At 33.2% G+C, this 25,746-nt stretch overlaps 5 protein-coding genes and 2 pseudogenes across 5 annotated transcripts; 1 reads left to right on the top strand and 6 right to left on the bottom strand.

Moving 5' to 3' along the window:
• Positions 1 to 2,048: 2,048 nt before the first annotated feature.
• On the bottom strand, positions 2,049 to 3,074 carry LOC120146972 (B-box zinc finger protein 25-like). Its single transcript, XM_039160455.1, has 3 exons — positions 2,834 to 3,074; positions 2,339 to 2,638; positions 2,049 to 2,245 (listed from the first exon to the last, which is right to left on the bottom strand). Exons 2-3 carry the CDS (start codon positions 2,429 to 2,431, stop codon positions 2,072 to 2,074), a joined length of 267 nt encoding a protein of 88 aa, XP_039016386.1. The 5' UTR covers positions 2,432 to 2,638; positions 2,834 to 3,074; the 3' UTR covers positions 2,049 to 2,071.
• Positions 3,075 to 7,824: 4,750 nt separating this feature from the next.
• Positions 7,825 to 10,776, top strand: LOC120146961 (annotated as a pseudogene).
• A 2,835-nt stretch (positions 10,777 to 13,611) lies between these two features.
• LOC120147097 lies at positions 13,612 to 14,226 on the bottom strand. The gene has a single exon (XM_039160549.1). The coding sequence runs from the start codon at positions 14,224 to 14,226 to the stop codon at positions 13,612 to 13,614; it is 615 nt and encodes a 204-aa protein (XP_039016480.1).
• Positions 14,227 to 15,614: 1,388 nt separating this feature from the next.
• On the bottom strand, positions 15,615 to 16,180 carry LOC120146971. Its single transcript, XM_039160454.1, has one exon. It carries the CDS (start codon positions 16,159 to 16,161, stop codon positions 15,835 to 15,837), a length of 327 nt encoding a protein of 108 aa, XP_039016385.1. The 5' UTR covers positions 16,162 to 16,180; the 3' UTR covers positions 15,615 to 15,834.
• Positions 16,181 to 18,127: 1,947 nt separating this feature from the next.
• Positions 18,128 to 18,917, bottom strand: LOC120146969. Its single transcript, XM_039160453.1, has 2 exons — positions 18,233 to 18,917; positions 18,128 to 18,184 (listed from the first exon to the last, which is right to left on the bottom strand). The coding sequence occupies exon 1, from the start codon at positions 18,798 to 18,800 to the stop codon at positions 18,240 to 18,242; it is 561 nt and encodes a 186-aa protein (XP_039016384.1). The 5' UTR covers positions 18,801 to 18,917; the 3' UTR covers positions 18,128 to 18,184; positions 18,233 to 18,239.
• A 907-nt stretch (positions 18,918 to 19,824) lies between these two features.
• On the bottom strand, positions 19,825 to 20,629 carry LOC120147098. The gene is made up of 4 exons (XM_039160550.1): positions 20,609 to 20,629; positions 20,319 to 20,374; positions 20,013 to 20,233; positions 19,825 to 19,916 (listed from the first exon to the last, which is right to left on the bottom strand). Exons 1-4 carry the CDS (start codon positions 20,627 to 20,629, stop codon positions 19,870 to 19,872), a joined length of 345 nt encoding a protein of 114 aa, XP_039016481.1. The 3' UTR covers positions 19,825 to 19,869.
• A 575-nt stretch (positions 20,630 to 21,204) lies between these two features.
• LOC120146974 lies at positions 21,205 to 23,913 on the bottom strand (annotated as a pseudogene).
• Between the last annotated feature and the right edge of the window lie 1,833 nt (positions 23,914 to 25,746).

Consider the following 25,746-nt stretch of genomic DNA (forward strand, 5'->3'; position numbering starts at 1 on the left):
CGTGATCTTTAGAAACAACAACGATTTATTTAACTACTGAGGTAAGTTGATTTATGCACATATGAGAATATTATAAGAAAAAGTAAGATTCCCAATTAGTAATCTAATGTTATAATGTCAAAATTAGTCCCCATTGTTTATTAAAATGGTCATTTTGATCATTATTCTTTTTAATGAGCATTTTGACCCTCAAACATTTTATTTTAGAGCAAAAATATCCCTAAGGGTGTGTTTGGTTCACGGAATGTAAGATTACCAGTGGGAATAAAAGATTACCAGGGAATAGGATTACTGGGAATGTTACATTACTGTGTTTGGTTGGTTTGGCAGGAATGTAAGATTACAGTGTTTGGTTGGAGGAATAAAAGATTACTGGAATGTATATTTTACCAAATTGTCCTTGTTTTATATTTGTTTTTTAACAAGTGAAATTCTAAATATTTAAATAAAAATTATTTATATAAAAATTCTATTTGTTGATAATATATTACTTGAGTATTTAAATATATCATGTATTATTTTAATTTTAATTAATATTAATTTTTACATAATTTATGTAAAAATATATTAAAATTTTACATCAACATTTAACTAAATGTTTACATTGTGGAAATTCTTCATAGATATTCATAATAATAAAAAGATGTAAATTATTTTTGTTATCTAATATATAATATTTATTATATCTTCTATATACAATAATTTATTTATTTATCTTTTATATTTATACTTAATTATGCATATTTTATCATTATTATTTATCTCATTAATTTATATTACAAAAACATAATTCAAATAAGTAAGAAAATATAACACTAAAAATCATATTATCTATAATTTTATATTTCACCGTCATTCATCATTATATTGTTAATATTTTAATAAAATGTTGTTGTCTTCTCATTGTGCTTTAAAATTCATTATTTTTTTTGCAATGCTTAAATAAAATAAAACATTGCTTTTTCTGCTGTCTCAATGGATCATGTGTAAATCTTGCATACAAAACAAATATGGCTTAGAGCTATAGAAGTTTTCTTCATCTCAGGAAACGAAACAGTGATCCACCGAGAAATCCCACGAACTGATGTACGACGACGGTGGAATCATGTTGGGGTCAATAGAACGTCTCAACGCTTGAAGAGCTCTGGTGTCCGACCTCAACCTTATCAAATGAACAAGTGCGAACACTGAAGCTAAAACCATTGCAACGACAACGGAATTCGAAGAAGAGGATGAGATCGAATCCGTTTCTTTGAAGATTTTATTTGATGGTAACGTAAGTTAGGGGGCATAAGGTATAAACAGTTACATTTAGATGGTATAATTTACACGATGATAATAAAGTAAAGACGCTGAACATCAAGTAGAAAGATAGTGAACTGGTTTCTTTATCTAAGGCACAAAATTTGATCTTTACTCCTTTCAACCTACTTTCTATCAACAAAAAATATTATACAAAAATTTTGTAATTTGGTGAAACAAGCATGGAGCTGTCACTAGATTTGTCCATGGTTCAAATTATTTATTTAATTTTTTTTTAATTCTTTTTTGTTGTCTTCAGGTTCCAAGTCTTCTTCCCGACTAAACCGGACCGACTCACGTCGCACATCTAATTTTGGTATATGAGTCACTCAACGGGAATTTACATGTAAATCCAATAGTAAAAGAGAATATTATTCTCCTTAATGGGATTGAAACACAACTATAACTTTCATTAATATGTTGAGTAACATCAGTAGTATAAAAAGACTATTATTCTTCCTAAAAGATTCGGGTTTCAAACAATTTCTGTAAAACGTATATATATATTATTAATAGGCTAAAAAGATTTTGAACAAATAGTATCTTATTCACCTCAAAAACAACTCTTCTAGAATTGATCAAGCCAAATCTATATGAAATTGCAGTATGATTTCCCATGAACTTGAAGATCATATATGTATGTTCATGTTCGAAAGCGCATCGAAAACTTGTTCCTATAAAGAAAAACGAAGGCAACATAATCGGAAAGCAAGACGAGATGCTATGCGTACATATGAAACTATATAGTTTGATCACATCGCATACAACCTCATCCTAGATCAGGGACCATGAAGTACTCGTCGTCATCGTCTGGGATCTCGATTCTAGGCTTCTTAAGAGGCATGGGTAGGTCGGTATGTGCTAAAGCCTCCTGAGGCAATTGATCACCGAAAAGACCAATGTCTGCCAGCCATTCAAGCTCTCCAAGCTCAAACTGCTCTTTCTGCGACAAAACAAGGAACAAAAAAATTATTGGAAGACGAATAAAATTCAATCGAACTCGAATCGTAGTGTTGGATTAATAATAGTTTCTCACCTTGTTTAGAGATTGAATGTCCGAGAGTTCTAACAGATCATCAACAGCCCATTGGGAAGCAAAGCTTGAGTGCTGATGTTGCGGCGTTTTCATTGAAGTCTGAGGTGCACTCTTGTTGGGTGGCTCCAACACATTGTTTTCAGTCTTTTTATTGCAACTCGAACTCAAGGCGACTCAGATTTCGGTGGCGAGGAACCTTTGGTGGTTCGCGGCAAGGCTACCGACAGGATGGATCTGTTCGTCGCAATCACGGTAGAAAAGGGCTCTATCTTCAACACAAAAGATGAAAACTGCTTTGTCCTGTATGACATATATGCACAAGATTCACAGTCTATGTTAGAACATTCAAACTCAGCATGTATTAAGAGGATTCAAATCCATAGTACGACGTGATTAATTTCTTATACTATTACTATGTTCGGATTTCGTAACGCTAGTGATAAATAAGATTACAAAAAATTCATGAAATAAACCAGAAAAAGCGAAATTCTGAACCTGGCAAATATCACAAGGAGGAAGCTTGTTGGAAAGGCACTGAAGGAGAAGCCTTTGGTGCTTGCTTGCAAGCTTGTTAGCTGCATGAACTTCAATGTCACATTTAGCACAAAGTGCAGCCTCATCTGCACAACATATCACTGTTGCTTGTGCTCTTTCACAAACATCACACTAGATTTTCATTTTCTTTTTCTTTCACTAAAGCTTGGATCTTTTGATTGAAATCACTCTTCCAGACCAAATATTTCCCCTTGTTTCATAAATTCAAGAGGAACCCATTGTTCAAAACCTTGAGACAATGATGAAAAACTGGACCCCAAGAAGTAAAAAGGTTCTCTCTTTTTTTCCTGAGAAACAAACACCCAAGTAATAGAACAGAGGATATTCAGAAAATCAAGAGAAACCTACAGTTTACAAACTTGTGAAAACGATAAAAACTGAAGCAAGAAGTGAACAAGATCTGGGTATACCTTAAACAAGTTTCCTTTCTCGTTCTTTCCTGAGAAAAGAGGGGAGGAAAAGAAAAGAAAAAAATCTGGGGAAAATATGGGATTTAAGAGAAGATAAGAGAGAGAGCTTGGAATCGTGGAAGATACAAGAATGAAAGAATTAACGGTGGAAAATCAAAGAGATTGGATTGGAGATAAGATTGTGAAATCAAAATCAAGAACAAAGAACGCTTGGGAGAAAAAGCGGAGGTAAACGGGAAAAGAGGGTATTTTAGCCCATAGAACAGGGAATAAAAGAATACCTAAGAAAAGCATGGGAATAACATTCCTAATAAACGGAGAATTTTTTTTACTGTTTGGAATATATTATTCCTTCCTAGAGGGAATATTTCCCATCCAAACATGGGATTTTGAATCTAGAAAAAAAAATACCCACCAGGAATCTTATATTCCATGATCCAATCACCCCCTAACAGTTAACAAAATAGTTATTTTGGCCTTATTCTTTTTAGAACATTTTAGGCATCAACGTTTTATTTTAGGGTAAAAGAATCATATTTTGGAACATTAATTATGTGTTCAACTAACGATTTTCATCCATAGAGTGGTATTTTTACCCCCAAAATGAAACGTTGAGTCAAAATGCTCTAGAAAAAGAAGAGAGGACCAAAACGATTGTTTTGATAAATACTGTAGGCTAATTTTGGCATGTCATGATGATAAAATTACCCCAACGTTTGCACAAATGATTATTTTTTAATATATTATTTTTTGGGAGCATTTTATCTCTTAACATTTAATTTTTGGTCAAAACATACCCTATAGAATAAAAATCGTTTGTTGTAATCAATCCATGTTACTGACATGATACATACCATATCATTACTTTGGGTGACGCGACAAATGACACGTTAGTAACATAGATTGATTGTTAGTCAACTAACGGTTTTCATCCAACATGGTTTGTTTTGATCAAAAATTAAAAGTTAAGGGATAAAATTGTCTAAGAAAAAATAAGAAATAAAATGACTATTTATACAACGTTAGAAGGTATTTTTATCATTATGTCTAATCTAATCTTAATCTTCATTTCCATAGAGCAGCAGCCAGAAGGACAAAGCAACCGCCCAATCCTAGTAGTGGACAAAGCATATATTCCCAACACACATCATTCCTTTTCCTTCTTTTAAAAGAAGAATCCAATAATGATTGTACAAAATTCGAATCCAAATTCAAAATTAATGTTCAATCGACCTACCCTTATTAATTTTAAACTTGTTGATATTAGGTTTAAATATGATTTTACTCCCTCTATTATATTGAAATTTGAGATTTCATCTCTTTACTTTAATTTAACATAATCTAGTCATCTACTCTTATAATGTTAGCGTTTGGTCTAATAGTAAAGTCAATAAATTTAAGTTAAGGGGTTAAAGTGATAATATGCATTTTTTTTCATAAAACACCTTTAAGCATTTAATTCATATGCAAATTCATTTATTTATTTTTGGTCATCTTAAGTAAAATTAGCTGACCCTTATTCCCATATGTAAGGGAGAAGTAAGATAGTATGGAAGAACTCATCCAGTAGTCCCAATAGTTTAAGGGAGTTTTGTTCCCCTAAAAGGGTTTGGGTTCAAATAGTTGCGTATGTAGGTGTGTGTTGTTAATATCTAAGAAAGATTATGAATAGATAATACTTTGTAATCATCATAAACTATTAAAAGAAAAGTAGATGGTCAAATTGTATCAGATTAAAATAGAGAGATTGAATAAGTAAAAGGACTGAAACCAAATTAGACCGTTTAATAGTTTGAAAAGTTGGAAGGCTATAAATGTAATTAGAGAAAATAGAGCCAAAATGGAAGTAGAATTATGTAGGGGGAAAGAAGAATAATGTCTCCAAGAAAAACAAGACACAACGTAAGTAGAAAGCAAACTAGTTTTCTCAAACCACCTTATACAATCTTAATACATTCCACATTACACATCATATGCTCACATGCAATTCTCCTTCCCTTGCTTGATTTCTTATTCCTTAGCAATGAAGCCAGTTGATATCCAGCCGAAGCTGAACCCATACCGATATCATTTCATCGTAACGATCCTCGTCTCATCGATTGTCGCCTTTCTATCGTACGCAGCTCCGAGTCTGCTCACCGTTCTCGCCTACTTCTGACCTCTTTTCGCTTCCACGGCCGTGTTGTTGGTGGCGATAATGACATTTCGCATTTGGCGACCGAAGCTCATGGTGAAAAAGCCGGAGAAGGACTGTTGGACTACGTTTCAGCCGCCAGACCGGAGCAAATGGACGAGGAGCCTCGGTGATTTGAGTGAGCAAAAACAACATGGTCCGGCCTGGTTCCTAGTTTGCATTGCTTGTACAGAAAAGGTTGTAATTCTTCTAAACTTGCCTTACAAAATGTGGAAAGCAATGTCTAATGTCCCTTGAAAATTGAATGTTTCCGAATAGTGATGTTACATGTAGTTGGATTGTCTCTCTCTGTGTTCTTTGGCAGTCTTTAATTTTTTTCTTCTAAACCGACGAGAGCCGTGCCGGAGAACGCATAAATGCCTGCGAGTATCTTCGCCGACGAGCTATGGGGTACAACGGATACGAGTAGAATTTTTTGTTAGGAGAAATGAACTTCTAAAATTTAATGAGGGATTGAAAATATATTTTTAATACAAAAAAAACATATAAAATTATAAAATATATGAAAATTTTAAATTTTTAGGAATAATTTTCCCAAATCATATCCGACCACGGTCATCGTCACGATACAAAAATAAAATAATCTTATATTAATTTAATTATATTTTTAAGAATGATATTTTAATTTCTTTAACATATCCAATTAGTTTGCGACAAGAATTCAATCAAAGGGTTTTTTTTTAAACAAGTTAATTTTATTAAAAAAATGAAATATTCATAATTACAATACAACCATAATCGTAAACTAAACACATAATTAAGATATTTTTCTATAACAACACAAAAAATAGTCAATTAAGATCACACAAAGAGTAAAATGTTAAAAACCTAATCAAAAACTTGAACAAAAGATAGATACGAATAGATCTAACTGTATCGGTAAACGAACTATAAAAGGGATAGAGCTATTGAAAGATTATTGACAAATCGTAAATCAGAGTTGAGCGATGTGGGAAAATAATCCACGAACGCAAATCATGCGTCCAAATTCAATTCGAGATTCCAAAGCAATGAAGATAGGCATGATAACAAATAAGCTTCATCTTAATCAGTCGTGGCGAATATCAAACCCAATCCTGAGGAAAAAAAATAAACAAAAATAATGATCAAACAACAAAAAATGTACTAAAAGACAGAGAAAATGTACTATAAAGATAGTGTTATTAAAAATTGAAAAAAAATCAAAGATATAGTATAAGAAAATAAATAAAAACAAGAAATACCAGCGGGTGTAACCGACATCAAGATTGATGCTACCATTTATCAATCAAAGTTGAAGAGAAGAACCAACCACGTTTAAAGCAAAAAAAAAAAGAACCTTAAACCCTAATAGAATATATTAATAAAAATATATATACAATATAGATATGGATGCCAAAATATTTGAAATGATTCTAAATTTTTTGTAAAATTTTAGGATACATATAACTTTTAGTTTCTAAAACCTTTTTGGTGCAATTAGGTGCCCGACTTTTATTTTTGGTACAATTAGATGTCTATTATTTTTAAATTACACGTGCTATATTAAAAAAATTTAAAGCTTTACCTTTGAATCTATAACAAATATAATATTTGTAAATAAACGGTATTAAAATTATGAATATATAAATCAATTATAATTTAAAAAATACTGAATACCTAATTGCGTAGAAAACCTCAAATATCTAATTATACTATTAAAAGTTAAATACTTAATTACACAAAAAATTAACTTTCACATTACACATAAATGTTAAAGAAACAAAAAAAATCATATTTACCTAAAATTTATATTATATATATATTTATATATATTGCTTTTCGAGAAAAAATTTAACATGCTTACTATTCATATTAATTGTAAAAGGGATAATATTACATCTTATACTTATATTTTTAACTAAATATTTAATATGTGATATATAATTTTAAAATATTTAATATAATAAATTTTTATAAAATATCGAATATAATACTTGTACTTTGACAAAAGATCAAATGTGATATATATACTTTATTAAAATGTTTCATGTGTTAATTAAAGTACCATTAGGTGTATTATTATGATATTGAAATTAATATTGTTAATAAGTGTCATATCTAAATATTATTGTTTTACTTGAATACCACTGCTAATAATTATTAAATTAATTAATTAAAAATTATATATACTGTAATAATATTCAGAATAATAGTTCAAGTATGACATCATTATATTTGACTATTTGAGTCTAGATGATTGTGGGCCTAAAGCCATCTTTTTGGGCACTCAGATTAGCCCATGAACTGTGTCTATGGCGGCCTAATGGTGGACATTTCCCAGTAGTAATCTTCGAGGACTTTTCATAATACGAGGGAAAAGGGAAAATAAAGAAAAAGTAGACCGCTTGTCGGGGACGCAGAGGAAGAACAATAAGAAGGAAGCTTAAAGCATTTTTCGATTGGTTTACTGTACGTTGATCTTCACTGCTTAACCACTTTGTTATGTAAGTTTCTTAGCTCAAATGAGTAGCTTCGTAATCAGTTGTTTTTAATTATTTGTTTTAATTCTTGAAGGGTTTATGCTGTAGGGTTTTGGGTGAGTCTAGGATTGCAGTGACATTGGTTGTAGTTGAATATATTTCGATCCGATTATATATAATGGCATCCATAGCATCGAAAAACATGTGGCTGAGAAGGCAGCAATGCCCTTGTGGTGACTGGAAATGTTATGTAGCATATGAAGGAGATGCTGAAGAAACATCAATAGCTTCCCAGATGGTAAAAACCGAATCACTTCAGTCCCAAGCCATGGTTGCTCCCTATGTCGGGATGGTTTTTAAGACTGACGATGATGCTTTTGAGTATTATGGACATTTTGCTAGGAAAAATGGGTTTTCTATTAGGAAAGAGAGGTCTAGACTGAGCCCTCAATTGGGTATTTATAAGCGCGATTTCGTTTGCTATCGTTCCGGATTCGCACCTGCGAGGAAAAAGCTTTCTGGTGAACACCATAGAGATAGGAAATCGGTGCGGTGTGGATGTGATGCAAAGATGTATTTGTCTAAGGAAGTAATGGATGGGGTTTCTCAATGGTTTGTTGTACAGTTTAGCAATGTTCATAATCATGAACTTTTAGAAGATGACCAGGTCCGACTCTTGCCTGCATATAGGAAGATTCATGAGACAGATCAGGAGAGGATTCTACTACTTTCGAAAGCTGGGTTTCCTATACATCGTATAGTGAAGGTTTTGGAGTTAGAAAAAGGCATTCAAGGTGGGCAATTGCCTTTTTTTGAGAGAGATGTTAGGAATTTTTGTTCAAAACCGGAAGAAACTGGTTCAAGAAAATGATGCTTTGCTCAATGAGAAAAGAGAAAATGATACGTTGGAACTTCTTGAGGCATGTAAAGCAACAAAAGAGGCAGATCAAGACTTTGTTTATGATTTTACAGTAGATCAGAATGATAAGATTGAGAACATTGCTTGGTCATATGGTGTTTCTGTTAATTCATATGCCTTGTTCGGTGATGTTGTTTATTTTGAAACCACTTATAGATCCATCACATATGATATGCTTTTTGGGGCATGGTTCGGAATTGACAACAATGGTCAACCAATTTTCTTTGGTTGTGTTTTATTGCAAGATGAAACATTACGCTCCTTTGCATGGGCCTTACAGGTTTAATGCATTAACACTCTGCATTTTATGTAGGCTTTTATGTATCTTCTTCGTTTAGACTTTTTTCTTTGCCTTTTGGTGCAGACACTTATTCGCTTCATGAAAGGGAGATGTCCACAGACAATTTTAAGTGATCTTGATCCACGGCTTAGAGATGCTATAAGAAGTGAATTACCGAGTACTAACCATGTCATGTCTATATGGGACATTCTTCCCAAGGTATCTAGCTGGTTCTCAATTCAGCTTGGGTCTCAGTATGAAGAATTTAAATCAGAGTTTGATACATTGTATCGCCTGGAGAGTACGGAGGAATTTGAGCTGCGATGGAATCAAATGGTTTCCATATTTGGACCTGGTTCAGATAAACATATTACTTTACTGTACAATCTTCGCACATGTTGGGCACTGTCATATGTGAGAGTTCATTTTCTTGCTCGAATGGCAACAACAGCCTATTCAAAGTCTGTAGATGCTTTCTTGAAAGGGATCTTCAGTGCTCAATCATGTTTGCGTGGATTTTTTGAGCAGGTATGTCGATTACAAATTCTGTATTTGAATCCCTCTACTATTTCTTTTCATTTTTGATATGTTCGTTGCTATTATGATTGATTTTCAGGTTGGCGTTGCAGCCAATGTACAAAACCAGCCACATCAAGAGATGCAGTATATGCATATGAAAACATGCTTACCCATTGAAGAGCATTCACGTCAAATTCTTACACCCTTTGCATTCAATGCTCTACAAAATGAATTAATAGTAAGCATGCAGTATGCTGCATCAGAAATGTCCAATGGATCATATCTTGTACGTCATTTCAGAAAGATTGATGGTGAATGTCTTGTTGTATGGATTCCAGAAGATGAACAGATTCACTGTTCATGTAAGGAGTTTGAGTCTTCTGGGATACTCTGCAGACATGCTCTTCGTGTATTTATAGATAAGAACTACTTTCAACTTCCTGACAAATACTTTCTAAGTAGATGGCGAAGGGAAAGCACTTTGATGTTTTACGATGATCATTCTGTTCTTCACAAAGATGATGCATGGTTTCAAGAATTCCAGTCATTAACTGAAACTCTATTTACAGAATCATCAATTACGAAAGAGCGTTCTGATTATATTCGTAGGGAGCTGACAAAGAAACTTACAACACTCCTCAACGAGGTTAGAGATATGCCAGAAAGTGATGGTGTACCCATGGATTTTACGCTTACACCAACGGATTAGTCAGAGAGTGGTTAAAGCTGCATTTCAGAGTAAATAGAACCACTGGATACCACAATAACAAAAGTGATAACTATATAAAAGTAAGTGTACCATGAAGATGATCATGTTGTAGTTGGCAGTAGTTCAATTTTTACATGCAAGTGGAAAGAATGTTGTTGGAAATTTGAGATGTGAACTTACTTACGGTAGCCTGCAATTTGAGATGTCATTAATGTTTTCTTCAGCCCTCGTATCCACATTGAAAATAATGGTGAAGTAATCACTGAACTTAGTTTGCTTCCACCTTCTCATTTGGCGTATTTGCCTCTGGAAGATATTTTTTTTGTAGTCTTTTCCTTTTTTTTTGTGCTTAGAGCTCATTTCTACAGTTGTATTTATTTCATTTCAGTGTATGTTTTAAATTGTGCTTTTGTAGTTCATTGTGTCATATCAACAGTTTTCTTTTAAACCAGAAGACAACCTCTTCATTTGTAACATAGATGGGTTGAAAAACTACATGGTAGCACTATTTCTTCCATGTTTTGCATGGTGCCAGACAGATCTAATTAGGTTATTGGTACTGGGAAAGGTTATTCGAGATTAGATATTGTTCAGTTGGACTATTTTCTTCTTTTGGTCAATCATTGAGCTGCTGTGTTCTTCCTCCCCACCCCCTCCCCACATTTTTAGATAGGTAATTTACTCTAACCAATTCCGATTGCGGAATTTTCTTAAGCATCACAGTTAACTGAAACTGGAATTTTCCTGGTGGTGTGCTTTAGACTTTTAGAATATAGCTGCAATTTCATTTGGTGATGTTCTGTTGATCAGCAATAGCATACCAATGTCATTTTCATGGAAACGGCCAGGGTAGGTATAGCAAAATTGTGCTGATTTTGGTTACTATACCGAATTATGCATTCTTTTGGGGGAATAGCTTGTTGGTTTGATTGCTCAACTGTTCCTACCAGAATTATTGATAATTATTCGGATGCATTTTCGTCTCCGATTGCAGGACAGATGCAAGAATGGCAATGCTTCCTCATTGATGTCTGCCACTGTGGGATCCTTCTAGACAAGCTCTCTTCCTCCATACCTGGTATGCCTTTGCAGGTACGGAATCTAAATCATTCATTCAATGCGAATATCAAGGGCAAAAGGGTCCCTCGGGCCCTCGGCTGACTGTGGAGATCGTCCATTATATCGACAAATAACAGAAACAGTAAACAAAGAAATGAAAATGGAAGGGATCATAGATTTGTAGCCACATGATTGTGGGAACCCCATGGATGGGAGTCTCTGCCTGAAACTGTACAAAGTAGTAGATGACAAAAGACAAATAGATCAAATATAGACAGTGTATGATTTAGTTCTGTTTTGCCCTCAAGAACTGATAACATCGTGCTGCTTTTTTTTTTAATTAATCACTAGTATCTGATCTATTGATCGACTAATTCAGATCAGAGTTTACTCCATTCACAAACGTCAGGATTTGAACCTTTGACATTGTTTAAAGAATCTAATATCTGATCTCATTAGACTAACTGATCGTTGGTTGGAGGTCGATAAGTATTAAAATTTTCAACCAAACTTGACTCATCATTTTTAACATGAATTCGATCTCCATTAAATTGATAAATATCTTAAACTCCACGAATGTGCCGTTCAACAACTTTAATCAGACTGATATTATTCGACATCACCTTTGACTGACATTAATTTTGTTCGACTTATTATTTTTTTCTTTTCTCTACAAATATTTCGATTTACTGTTTCTTGTAGAAGCTCCATAAAAAGCTTAAAGTTTATCTCAAACTTTCGACCTTCTCCTTTGTCGATCACATAATGTAATTGTTGTATCAGCACGGGATTTAGATTTATTATTTTTTTCATCGATGCCTATATTTTCACTTCACTGTTGAGATTTTTCATTCGACCATTTAAGTGTTGAAGGCAAAAATAGAATTTACAAGTAAAAATAAGTTATGTGATTTAAGGTTTGATTTAATTATGATTTAATATTTATAATTTAATTGAAATTTGGTTGCCAAATTGAAATTAATAAAATGATGAATGTGGTGATCAATTAAAAATTAATAAAAAAATCAAACCAATATACAATTTGATAAATAAATTGTCGAGTGACTAAAATAAAAATATTAAAAATAATAATTAAATGAATTTTAAAATTTTAATAAAAAAATAAGAGTAAGAAAAAAAGTCGAATGATCTATTTAATTTATTTCTATTAAAATGTGAACCACACTCTGAACTGTCGCATTAACCCATCCCATTTTATACTCTGTTCACTGTCAATTCCAATTATTTGAGTTACGTTTCAACTTAAGTAAACATGTCATGTAAGGTTATTATTGTAAGAAAATATTTTAAAAAATTTCAACAACTAATTTTAATTGGCCAATCGCAACCAGTTCTTTAAAACAGTACGACACGACTTAAAAAATAACAAATCGAAAAAAATTAAAATTTTATATTTAATACATTAACAATATATATTAATGATTATAAATATTTTATTAAAAACTGTAACCTTTATTTATAAAATTTAATCTGTAATTTTGTTTAAAAATTAATATTTATTTCACGATACCAATTATTTATCAGTCAAAACACATATGATCCTTTCCATGAATCGTGGAAATAAAACAATGAATTAAAATATAATAACCTTCAATCATAGTATATATCATCATCCTATCTTTATTATTTAATTACTTGTGTCACTGTAATATTGGTTATTATAATATGAAAATCAACTTATTTGTATGACGTGTCGGATTTTTAATATAGAAATTACATAGCATCTCCTACCTAGTCCATTCTAGCGTTTTCCACTTAGCTCCGCAAATGAATTATTTTAACATATATTATAAAGGATAAAAATAATAATTTTAGAAATTGAATAATATAAGGATTCAAATTTTATTATCTAAATTATAGTTTAAAATGAAAGAAAAATTTATAGTCTAACCAAGGACAGATGTATGATTTTTTATAAAAGGTAAACTTTAAAGATATTAAGAGATGAAGAATTTATAAAATTTTAATTATGAAAAAACGTATAATATATATAATGATTTTAATTTTTTATAACAATACTAAATTTCGAGTCTGGTAAATTATACAAAAGCAAGGTAGAGCATATTGAAGAGAAAAAAATACTATAATTACTACGTACGTATGTAACATGATGATAAGATATGCTAGCTCATGAATCACATTTCCTTCAAATATACATATATATTGTTAATTAGATGCAACCATCTGTTGTTGTTGTTGTGCTTCAATCCTGATTTCTTCCTTCATTTTCCTTATGAATTCTTCAATCTTCCTGTTCAATTCCTCCGTGCTGATACTGACCTCATCCTGTTCTTGATCAGCCGCCGACCATCGTTTCTTTCTTTGTTTGTCTTCTTCACCGCCATTGGTATCATCTTCCACAACCACAGATGCTTCACTTTCTTCTTCTTCTCTCCGAGATTCAACTTCGTCTCCACAACTATCTTCTGGTACTTCAACGACTAAAGGCACGTGACGGATATCATACTCACCACCGCCATCAACTTCTAAAGCTTTCGGCCGGCTAGAGACGGAGGTTTTGGCTATGAAAGCGAGGATTCCGTTGCAGATGAGGAACATGTACTTCCTCTCGAGTGTGTGGGTGAATAGTGAGAAAAGGAAAGTGGAGAAATAGACATTGAATGAATATGGGAACAAAGAGTAGGCGAAGCTTGAAGAGTGGCAAAGGAAAATGGACAGAAAAGCAACTGATACAACGATCTGCAATGTGTTTTTAAGAAACTGGTGGTATTTGCCTAAAGCTTGGACCTTCATCTCTACATGCTTCTGGTATTCATCCATAGTTTGAGTCGATTTCTTGTAATCGAAAATGATTTGTTTGAGGAGTGAATGAGAAAGATGATGGTAGGAGTTGGTGAAGCATTTATATATAGAAAAGGCAAGAGCAATGATAAACTTATAAGTAGTAGAAGACGGTGTAATGTAAGGGTAAATGGATATGTGTTTTCTTCTTCCTTTGAAGCTTCTAGGCTCCAGCAAATTATGCCCACTACTTGTACATGCATATCCACTACCACACTGTATCATGACGTTTGGGTTTGGATATTCTTATAATTAGAAAAGAGTAGAAAAAAATGGGGTAGGGATAAGTGTTTGATCGAGTCGAGTTAAAAAAATTCAAATTATTTAAATTGACAAATCATATTTTATACCTCAAACTTGATTTGAAAATTTTCCGAGTTAGTCGAGTTGTTCAAGTTCCTATTTAAATTTAATTGTAAATATTTATAATAATTTGATACTATTTAATTCCAATTTTAATGATTTTCTATAACCATATGAGATATATTTCTTCATATTTTTTTAATATGTGATATACATATATCATACAAAGTCAATGACATCGACTTAAACTTGAAAACTAATCAACTAATTACTAAAAATTTTGAATTATTCTAGTTCTATTAAATAACTCGATTTGCATTTGAAATTTGTTTGAGTCGAATTTATAAAATTACAACTTAAAATCAATTCGAACTGAGTCGAGTTTTACTCACCTTATATCGCGGGATCATTACTCTATTGTCAAAATATATACAACACAACCATTTATAAATTATAAGGTCTCTTTTTTCTTTCCTGACATGAAATTAATATTTCTAATCTCTCTAAAATTTAACATTAAATAATAATTCATAAATTAAATGCTTAAAAAATAGTGATCAACACCAACAACCAGTTGGTCAAGTGGAATGGGGCACTAGGTCTCTTAAGCAAGTCAGGGTTCGAATCCTGACATTGCGAATGGAGCAAACTGGATAGGGAGAATCGCCTTCGCCTTTGCAGTATGCCTTTGCAGTATCCAATTTGGATTTAATCGATCAATAGATCGGATACTAGTGATTAATTCAAAAAAAAAAACTAGTGATCAACTACCTCATAGAGACAAGAGAAACATTAATTGTGTTGCAATTATCTTAATTAGTGCCATCTGTTTAAAACCATTTCAACCAAATTAACTCCGCTGAAAACTATATGGAGAACTCGAGAAAACATTAGGGACTTCATTGTATCATTACAATTACCCAGCTTCAACTCTGCTGTTTCACCGGAAAAAGGGAAAAGAATCCACAATTTATATTAAAAGCTTAATATAATATATAAAAATTATATTCGATACATTATCCACAAAATGAACATAATCATATATATATATAATGATAACGGTGCAGGCGGCATTAACTCTAGTTGAGAGAGTGTACATATGCTCTCTCTAAATTATGCTCATTAAGATATATAACGTATCCCACATGATAAACTGAATAAATAGATGATTCTAACTCATATATATAATACGATTATGTAATACTGCTCATAGTTATTAACTGCATGCATACATCGTCGAGCTCGAGAAATTATCTTCAAACCTGAAACGCCGACGAAAATCGATCAATGTTGATCAGGCCACAAGAATGCCCCCATTGCATAAGCTCTCTTCTCATCAAGGCTGCTAAGGCTGCCGTCTAAATTCAGGCCATATTCTCTGAGAAGCAGATCCACTTTCCACTCCTCCATCTTCTCGTAATTCGATTTCGTGTACCGAGGGTAGTGCAGCGGCATCTGGAACCCCGAGTCGGGGTACTGTTTCACTTTCCGAGACGATGTTGGATCACAGTTCGACGAGACCTTCGAGCTCTTACAGTGCCTCAGGTTATTAGGCTCGTTCTGGTACCCCAACACATGACATGCAGAATGCAGAAACCATCTCAGAGCCATGGTTCTTCCCTGTATATCTCATAGCTTTCACCCACATATATATATATATATATATATATATATATATATATATATATATATATATTATGGGAGTGAAGACAAAACACGTGAGGGACAACACTTCGTATTACAAGCATCAATCAAGCAAAGCAAGGCTATTCTTATACGACATATAATTCAATTTAATAATTAGGCATTGATTCTTCAAATATTATATTTAGGGTTAGGTTTTTTTGTCTAATATAATATTTGGATCGTCTACTTGAGGTGTTTACTCGTGTCTTTTCGTGTATAATCGAGTGTCTTATTGTCCAAAGTTTCGCTTCTCTTAACCTTAAATTAGGGTTATAATTAATTTATAATTAATGATTGAGCTTAATGATTAAACTTTTTTTAATTGTTATCGAATAGAAAAGAGTGTTTTGAAATGTACAATTTATGTTGTGTACTAGAAGACGAGTAGAGATATAACTTGAGTGGGAAGAGATGGACTTGTGAATTATATTTTATACATATATGGTCATATCATCACAAATATGATCTGATGAAACTTAAAAGAAAACAACTAATCATTCATTATTCTAGAATTTTGGTCGAGGGGATTGAGCCAAGTCAGTCGTTTGTTATGATTTATATTTGATATATTGTTGTTAATGAATATAATCATATATTATTAAAAATGTTGTAATATTCTAAATCCATATTGGATGTCAAATAGGAGGTTCCTAAACTACAATTTCGTTCTCAATTTATCTTTAATTTTAAAATATTTAATTTTAGTCCTCCTGTGGTTTTACCTTCATATGTTTGCTTTAGAGGTCGATTCTCATCTTCCAACCCACAAATTTATAAAATGTGTTCAACACTTATGGCGTAGCTCTGTGTCAAGTGGTTAGATTTTCTTAGTGGATTCTCATCGGTTACTTTATTTATTATTGACAAAGAAATTCGTCGTCTTTGATACTCGTGTTTCGAAACCTATTTACTTTGAATAATTTTGCTCAGAAAACCTATATGGGGCTGCTAAGTTTTGCACATAGATGTGGTAAAGGCTTTGAAGTTGGGAAGCCCATCTCTGGTTGGAACACCATATTAAAACAGAGCTTGGATCACTCAAAATTTATGAAAGTGACTTACAAGTTGTTTGAGGGTTTTGGTTTTCCTCTTCGATAGAGCAAACTGAGTCAAGTCGTAAGGGTTGCTACATCGATTTTAAGGAAGGAGGAGAAAAACTAGCTAGCCGTTTTGAAGGAAGCTGAGTGGTTAAGCATTTTAGAGATAATCACAGCTCAACTTCTGTTTTGGTATTGTCTTAAAATTAATAGCCCCAATGGGGCTAATGATACCGTACCTGTTGATGATTTTCCTTCGGGGGTTAGGAGTTGTAGGGGAGCATGGCCCCATGGAGGAAAGGATAATTTGGCGAAGGTGTTAATGGGTTTTAAGGTAGAGGAGGGGGATACTATGCTTGTCTGTAGTAATTGTCACCATAGAGCATGGTCGAAAGGGTTTATATTAAGGGATCATGTCAGGGGTTTTGGACCTTATATGGATGATGAGAGTGTCGCGGAAGAATTATTGCGTCCAAAGGTGACTCCAACAGAAGAAGTCGATCAAGAGTCGAAGGACTCCCTTAATAATGCCTTGAGTGAATTGACAGGGTGTGATTCAGATAATTTTCGAAGTAAGAAGAGTGGTAGGCCAGAAAGGATTCATAGTCTGTTGGACTTTTGGTGTTTCGATGCAGCTTTTTAGAGTAATGGGTTCGGGGAGTTATTGGTTTGAGGGATTAATCGTTTAGGTTTCAATCAATTCAAATATAAATTAAATGAATTTAAGTTGTTAATTTTTATACTATTAAATTGAATCGAATCTTCTGGTACAGGCTAATATGCCATTAATCCAATCTATAGTAATATATTTATTCCGCATAAAATTAACGATACATACATATGTATATCAATATGCGGCATGAGAGATAAGATTATCTTGAAAGGATAAGATAAAGTTGTGCTAATGGAACGACCACAAAAACTGAGTAAACTCAAAGAGAAGCAAAAACCAAATAAGCTGAAAACCTAATATCCATAACTGTAAGTAAAATCGGTGATTCCAACCATAGCCGAAAGTATTTGCGAAACAATGAAGATTCCACCACCCAAAATCACCAATATAAGAACCGCAGAGATGGGGTTCTTCAACAACTCCAGTATAGGCTGCATGATGGTATAAATAGCCCCCGTACTGACCGTCAGTGCATAAAGCGCGTATCTCCTCACATTGTCCCAAAACACCTCCATCAACGGCCCTTCAGGACCCAAAGCCAAAGCCTTTTGAACATCGGCTTCCATCAGGATCAAAGCCAAACCCATAGAAACAGCTCCCACCACCACGAACCGTGAAAAATCACTTGGTGGAGCATATGTGCGCTCTCTTTTGTGGGTTTCTTGAATCACTGGCTTGTTTATTATTGCAGTGGTTCTCGGTGGCGTGCTCCGGTGGTTGTTGTTGTGGGTTTTGAATGTGGTGATGCGTTGAAGGGGGTGGATGATGGTGGTGGAGATTTTGTGGTGAGGTTGGTGTGGCTTGGAGCCGGATGGGGAGGGGGAGATTTGGAGAGTGAGCGTTGAGATCTTCATTATTATTATTTTTTTGGCCGAGAGTTGCAGAGCTTTTGGGATGTTATTGCTAAGCTTATTTGGGTGGCAATTGGCACCTACTTCCAAGTGTGATTACTATGAGGGGGTGAACTTTCATTGTCGTTCATCCACACCTTATCCTTCTCTATCTGTATATATATATTTAACCAGTACGCACCTTATCGTATATACACCTAAGAGAATACATTTAACTCTGTTAACATATTGTTAAAAAAATTTAAATTATTATATATTTGTGATATTTTTTTATCGATAACTTATATTTTCTCTTAAGTTTTGAAAAGTTAGTTTTTTTCTTAATGTTTTAGAAGTTAATCTTATAACATAAGAGTACGGGTCCTTAATATAACATACAAAATTAAAATAAAATCTTTTGTTTAATAATAAGATTTTGAATATTATATATAATATATGAAATAATAATAAATTAAAGTTGATGAAAAATAGTTGAATATTTTGTATTTAATTTTTTTAATAATTTTAATTTATTATCTTATAATGTATGCTTTTTTTTTTGAAATTTTTTTATGAGTTAACTGTATGATTGTTCACTTTCGTTTGTGTTAATAAGTGTTATCGAATCTTTGAGGAAACCGGACATAGCCTTGTTGTTGTTTACGTGGTGATTACAATCAATATTCAGACAACTAAAATAGAGATTGAACTTAAAATTTTATAATAGGCGTGTTGAACTTATGAAATTTTAGAAGAATAAAATATATTATTAATAAAAAATATATAAAGTAAATATTTAAATTATATGGAAATTTAAACTTGTGAAGGAACCCTCCCACTGACCCCCTTCCTCAAAATATTTACAATGGGCAAGAGATGTAAAACAAACCAAGATGTTAAGAAGACGTCAGTTGTGGAACATGAGTCCGTAACTGTAAACATGCATGCACTTTATTCATTAAAAAAACCAAACCAAGATGTCAAGAAGACATCATTTGTGCTACGTTTTTTATTTAGCGAAGTAACACGACTCATTCATTACATGTTTTAAGGGCCGCTGTCCTATTTATCGTCTCACTTCCTCTTCTCCTCCTCAAGCCATGCCTTTGCTGGTTGCCATCCTAATCATCTGAAAAATAGCTGTCAAGTAAATGAATATAGTTACAATTCAGTCCTCATACTTTATAAAAATTTACAAACAAATCCTATAAATAAAAGGGCAGAGAGGCAGCATACATGATCCGACAACCACAAAGACAAAGAAGCCTAGAAGAATTGGACCGACAGGGTACCCATTGCTTTTCCTTGTTGCCACAGATCCCCTCTTTGTAATGTTCCTTTGAAACATTGCAACCTTCATTCCCGATAGGCGCTTTGAGGTAGTCTTATCAAAATCACAATTACAACAAATTCCATTAGAGTAAAACACGGTACAGGTGAACTTAAGAGGACTAAAACTGCAATTCTATCATTTAACCAAGGGGGAAAAAACATCACAGAAGCATCAATATCGACATGCAATTGCAATACGATGATTCATACATATCCTCACATGGATTACCGTTGATAAAGTTATCAAACAGAGAAGCACGCACACTCTGTCTCAGAAGAGAAAATGAGATAAGAAACAATTGCAAATTCAGCATAGAAGAGAGTATATTTAGAGATGGACCTATGATTTTACCTTACAGGATGAACTTTTAAAATTTTATGAGGGAAAACTTATAAAACAGATTATCAATAAAAAATATAAAGAAAAATATAAAATATACGATAATTTGAAAATTTCAAGCGATAACTGCCTTCGGTGTATCCCTGAGTGCAAATTATACAGAAACGTTGAGGTTTACCATTTTCTAGAAGTGCGTTTGTTGAAAGCAGCGGCGAGGGTTAGTGAGGGAGGGGATGAGAAGATGGGTGGTTGCTGAAAGAGTGAGAACAGGTATCTTTTTCTATGCAAAACGTGGTGACAACTTTATTTTTGTGCGATACGTTATGAGCAAAATGACATCTAAATTAAGAAATAAAATCAAACATGGAAGTTTTCATTGTTTTTAGGTTATATTATTAATGCATTCGTGATCGGTATTAAATATTTGATTATAGGTTAATTCCTATGTTTAAACTTGGCAACGATCTAATTTACAGATTATTTCCAATTAAATCTTTTGTCAGTTATGTACGAATCAAGTGAGATTAGTGATGAAGGAATTTGTTATTATCTCAAACTATGACTTTTATTTTGCATTGGTCCCTAAACTTTAAACTTTTGATGTTTCAATAACGTATCCTATTCTACTCTCTTTCGTGCTAGCAGAGGTGTGGAACATGAAAAACTCAGCAGCTTTACCGAGTAACAATTTCTTGGGGGGGGGGGGACAGCCTTCATTTATTGATTGTCAAATGGATTCCAAAACTACACTTTTATCATCATTAACATTATATATTATATATAACAAACGTAAAATTACATAAAAAAAAACCTTGGAAATTACCCTATAAAAGTGAAACAAATTAGTACATATTGGCACCCAAATTTCTACCAGCCGGAGCTGTTCTTGCCCTTATTGCCACCATATAAGCGGAACACACCAAAAGCAGAGATACAAGACAGGACCACCATGATAATGCACACCAGTAGTGCCACTGCTATTCCTTCACCAACCTGATTGCAGAATTTCCCGTACATGTTGCATATCACCATCCACTGGAGCTGCGTTTGCCCCAGTTTGGCAAACGCAGCTGATTGTGCTGCGGCTCCCACTGCAGCCACGTTCAAGTACGCCAGGGCCTGCAAAAGAACATCGTATGTTAATCATTATATATATATATGTGTGTGCATGTGCATGCTCATTTCTGGATACATAAAAGACATGCCCTGCTTAAATCAGGGCCACTCTATCCTCTCCTTCAAGATAGGAAAATGCAAATGCTGGATATTGTTAAGGTTTGATTAAGGTTGAATCCAGTCGAACTAAGCTTGAACAGTATGGAGTTCAAGCTCAAGATTGACTAAAATTTACTACTTTGCCTTGAAACTTGGCTTCCATGATTGAATTCTATTATTGAAACTCCTTGACATGATTTTCAAACTCGAACTTAAACTTGAAGTAATGTTGAACTATTTAAACTTGACTCAATTAAGCTCCTTAACGTGACTCATGTATTCAGGGTCAAAGCCAGGATATCAGTTCAGAGAGAGGTAATGTATAGTTAACAATAGAAAATGGAGGACAAAATCAAAATAAACTAAATATGGGGTTTAAGGTTGGATCGAGTCGAACTGAACTCAAACAGTAAGAAGGTTAAGCTCAAGATAGACTCAAATTCACTACTTTGACTTGAAACTCAGCTTCCGACCGGATTAAATCATATTATTGAAGCTCCATGATTTTCAAACTCGAACTCAAACAAAAATGCTCAACTTACATTCATTAACATCAAGTGAACCCAAGAAAACCAAACCAAGCCATGCAAGTGTAAACTACAACACGATTCTCACATGTTCATTAAATTTTATCATTTCATTTATGTGCATTATCAGCCAACTATCACCACAAATTTTCCTTCTCCACCTACCACCATTACTTATCAGATTTTCAAAACCGCGTGAAGATCCCGTCCACCATTACTTATTTGCGTTTACAATGAAAAACTCATATAAATCATAGAACGAACACGAAAAGTAAAATAAATTATTAACTATTTAGTTAACAAGTAAATAAAGGTAGATCAACAATCAATCTCCATGAAACAGCATCAATGACCAACCTTTTTTTCTCCTAGGAAACTTGCTTATAGAGGGTACACGTAGTTATATGAGTTCCCAGAGGGTTTTCGTTTTTCCAGACAATAATATGAAATAAAGGCTTAGCAGCAATATTACCTACTACCCTGACAAATACATTAACTTCAACATTCAAAGCTTGTCTAACAACAAAATTTTGTGACCAACTTTTCTTTTTCAGTTTCTATTTCTTTTCTCTCTACCACTTGAATGAAACAATTGTTCTTCTCTTTCAATTCATTCCACCTACTTAGAGATAATTCCCATTTTACAGTTTTTTTACTTTATTTTGGCCTAATATTCATTTTAATTCTAGTTTAGGTATCAAAGTGAAAAAAAAAATAGTTAAGCAGAGACAGATGTATAATTTCATATTAAGGGAGGGCAAACTTATCAAGTTTTAGGTGAGTCAACTTATAAAATTTTAGTGGACGAAAACAAATAATTAATGAAAAATACAAAGAAAATATCTAAAATGCACGAGAATTTAAATTTTACAGGGGCCACTCTCCCACCCACCCCTTTCAATCGATCTCTCGTTAAGAGGCTGAATTGAGTATTAAACCTTTTTTTCATCTACTAAGCATGCAATTAAGAATCATCTTTTTTCCTTTTAGAAAGAATGTAAGCATGAAAACTGCAAAAATAAATGGTTATATTTGGTTAAATGAACGCTTTACCCAATTCTGGAAATATGAATATTTCTGCTGCTGAAACATACATATATATACACATACATATATAAGGTATGGGGGAGATGCATGCAAAGAGAACAATACTAAACAAAGAATACAACACAAATAAACCTGATCTCCAGAGAAGATAGCCAAAGCCAGAGGCTTACTGAAAAGCACACTTCCTCTCACCATACCCACAGCGCAACGCACTGCTTGTGCCAATGAGTAGGCTGCAGATATGACATTTGCTACCACCAAAAACCTGGGTAAAATGTACACAAAAGTTTATCAAAAGAAGTAGAAACTTTAAAAGAAGGGGATAACGTCTAGAGAGCAAAGGGTCATTACATAACGGCTTTCATGTCTGTAAATCTAGCTGTCTTTCGAATCGAGAAGATTTCCTTGGTCTGAGTATCTGTTCCCACAAGAACAGCTGCAAGAACACTTAGGCCACATATCATACACCTTAAGACCAGCTCTGTAAGTTTCACTCTTCTATCGATGACCTTCAAATCAGTGCCCGGTATACGGGGACATTGCCGGGGCTAACTCCCACACCCAGGTAACTCATCTTTTAGCTTAATACCTTAAAGACAATACCCTAACGGAGAAGGAAGAAATGAAGTAAACCAGCAAAAGCTCTTGAAAGAACAATGCACGTACACGGTAGACCTAACTAAGTTCCAGTGCCACCAGCATACAACCACCCCCTTCTTAAATAGGCTCGACCAAGACTTGGTTGGAAGAGTAGAATGTATAAAGGTTAAAAGAAAAAGAGCAAATAATACTAGTATTTTATTGTGCTTTGCTTGAAAAATGATTGACGAAAAAATTAATATTATTTTACTAGAATAAATGAAAATGACATGAAATGATTTCTTGCATTAAATTTGACAACTATATTATAAAATAACATATTAAAACATAAAAATAGATTATTATTGATTTGTGGTATTTATAAAAGAACGAGTGATAGAACTCATCAAATGAACTTAGTTTAAAGGGGTGTTATTCTCCTTAAAAGTATTGAGCTTGAGTACTTGTAATCCCTCATACTATTCAAAAAATAAGTGCAAGTTGAGATGAAAATATTACAAATAAAAACTAAAATTACTTTTAGGTCGGATAGAATAATATTTTCGGGTGTAAGTCATAAACGTAAGTTTTTTGTTGCAACCACAAATATTATAAATTTAAATAATTTTTTGGTTGAACAATATAATATTTTAAGTTAAAATGTCTTAAATTGACCTTAAACTAGATCAGTGCACAACAGAATTATCCCATTGATGAGGTTCTTGTCTGATGTTTATGTTCCTACCGGCCTTTACCTTGTAATAATAGGTTCAAGTTAAACATGTTCCAGATCAGTAGCATAACGTCGTTTTTCAATATATATTGCTATGGGTTTTGTCGTTGCACTAGGGCCTTTTTTGTTGTAAAATTCAAATAACAATGAAATTTCATCTGAAGAGAATTAAGTAATTAAATTCCATTTATTTCAATAAATACAAATAATTATAGAGATTTGACTTTTGGTTTCAGATATGTGGTGATAGAGCTTTGCCTAGCAAGAGTGTGGGAGTGTAGAGGGAGAATATAACGGATGTTTTTTCTATTAGTATGAGATAGATATAAGATAATTTATGTTCGAAAGATTATTAATCATTTAAAAATAAATATTCATACACTCTTATAAGTGTGTTCCAACCCAGGGCCTCAAAGGATGTTAAAACGGTTAATTCAATTTATCAGCCGAATCAAATTAGTTAAAACTGAATTAATTAATTTTTTAATCATTAATTGAATCAATTTTTTTAAAAATTATTAACCAAATCAAACAAAGTTCGGCAATTTTTTTAAATTAATCAAAATTTGTTGGAAATTTTTTAGTTAGATTAACCTAAGTTAATCTAAGTCTAATTTTCGTATCTTAATTAACAAATTAATATTCAAGTTTAGAATTTTTAACAGAAACGGGTGAATTTGGAGCGCCCTTAGAGCCCACACTCTAAAATCATGGAAATGGAGGATTGAACAAAGATGATGGAACGTGTAGTCAAACAAAGAGGCGTAGAGGGAAAGGGCCATGTCATGTGTACAGACTAAGACCACACAACGGGGGACATTAATGGCGTTTAACCTCTGCATTAATGACATTTTCGTGTGGGGAAAAAGAAAACCCGGAAAAAGATGAATGAAACACCAGCACAGGGTTTTTCTTTCATTAATATTAGGCACTAGAAGGGGCATTTGTTGTTCCAAGAAGAAGGTGAGATAAGGTTTAAGGGACTGCCCTTAATCTTTCTCTCACAACGATGCTGCTGCAGGGTGTGGCTTGGATTTAATGACTACCCATTGCTTCTTCTTCTTCTAATGAACGTTGCATTTTCTCAGTAAGATATGCCATTTTAGCAAGATAGAGAAGAAGTTTTCACCAAATTTAAAGTCATTCTACGCATTGCTTTGGGAATTTTGAAGATCAAACAAGTGGAGTCGTTAACCA

Source organism: Hibiscus syriacus, unplaced genomic scaffold, assembly GCF_006381635.1.
Source record: "Hibiscus syriacus cultivar Baekdansim isolate YM2019G1 unplaced genomic scaffold, ASM638163v2 tig00110933_pilon, whole genome shotgun sequence".
Classification (NCBI taxonomy): domain Eukaryota; kingdom Viridiplantae; phylum Streptophyta; class Magnoliopsida; order Malvales; family Malvaceae; genus Hibiscus; species Hibiscus syriacus.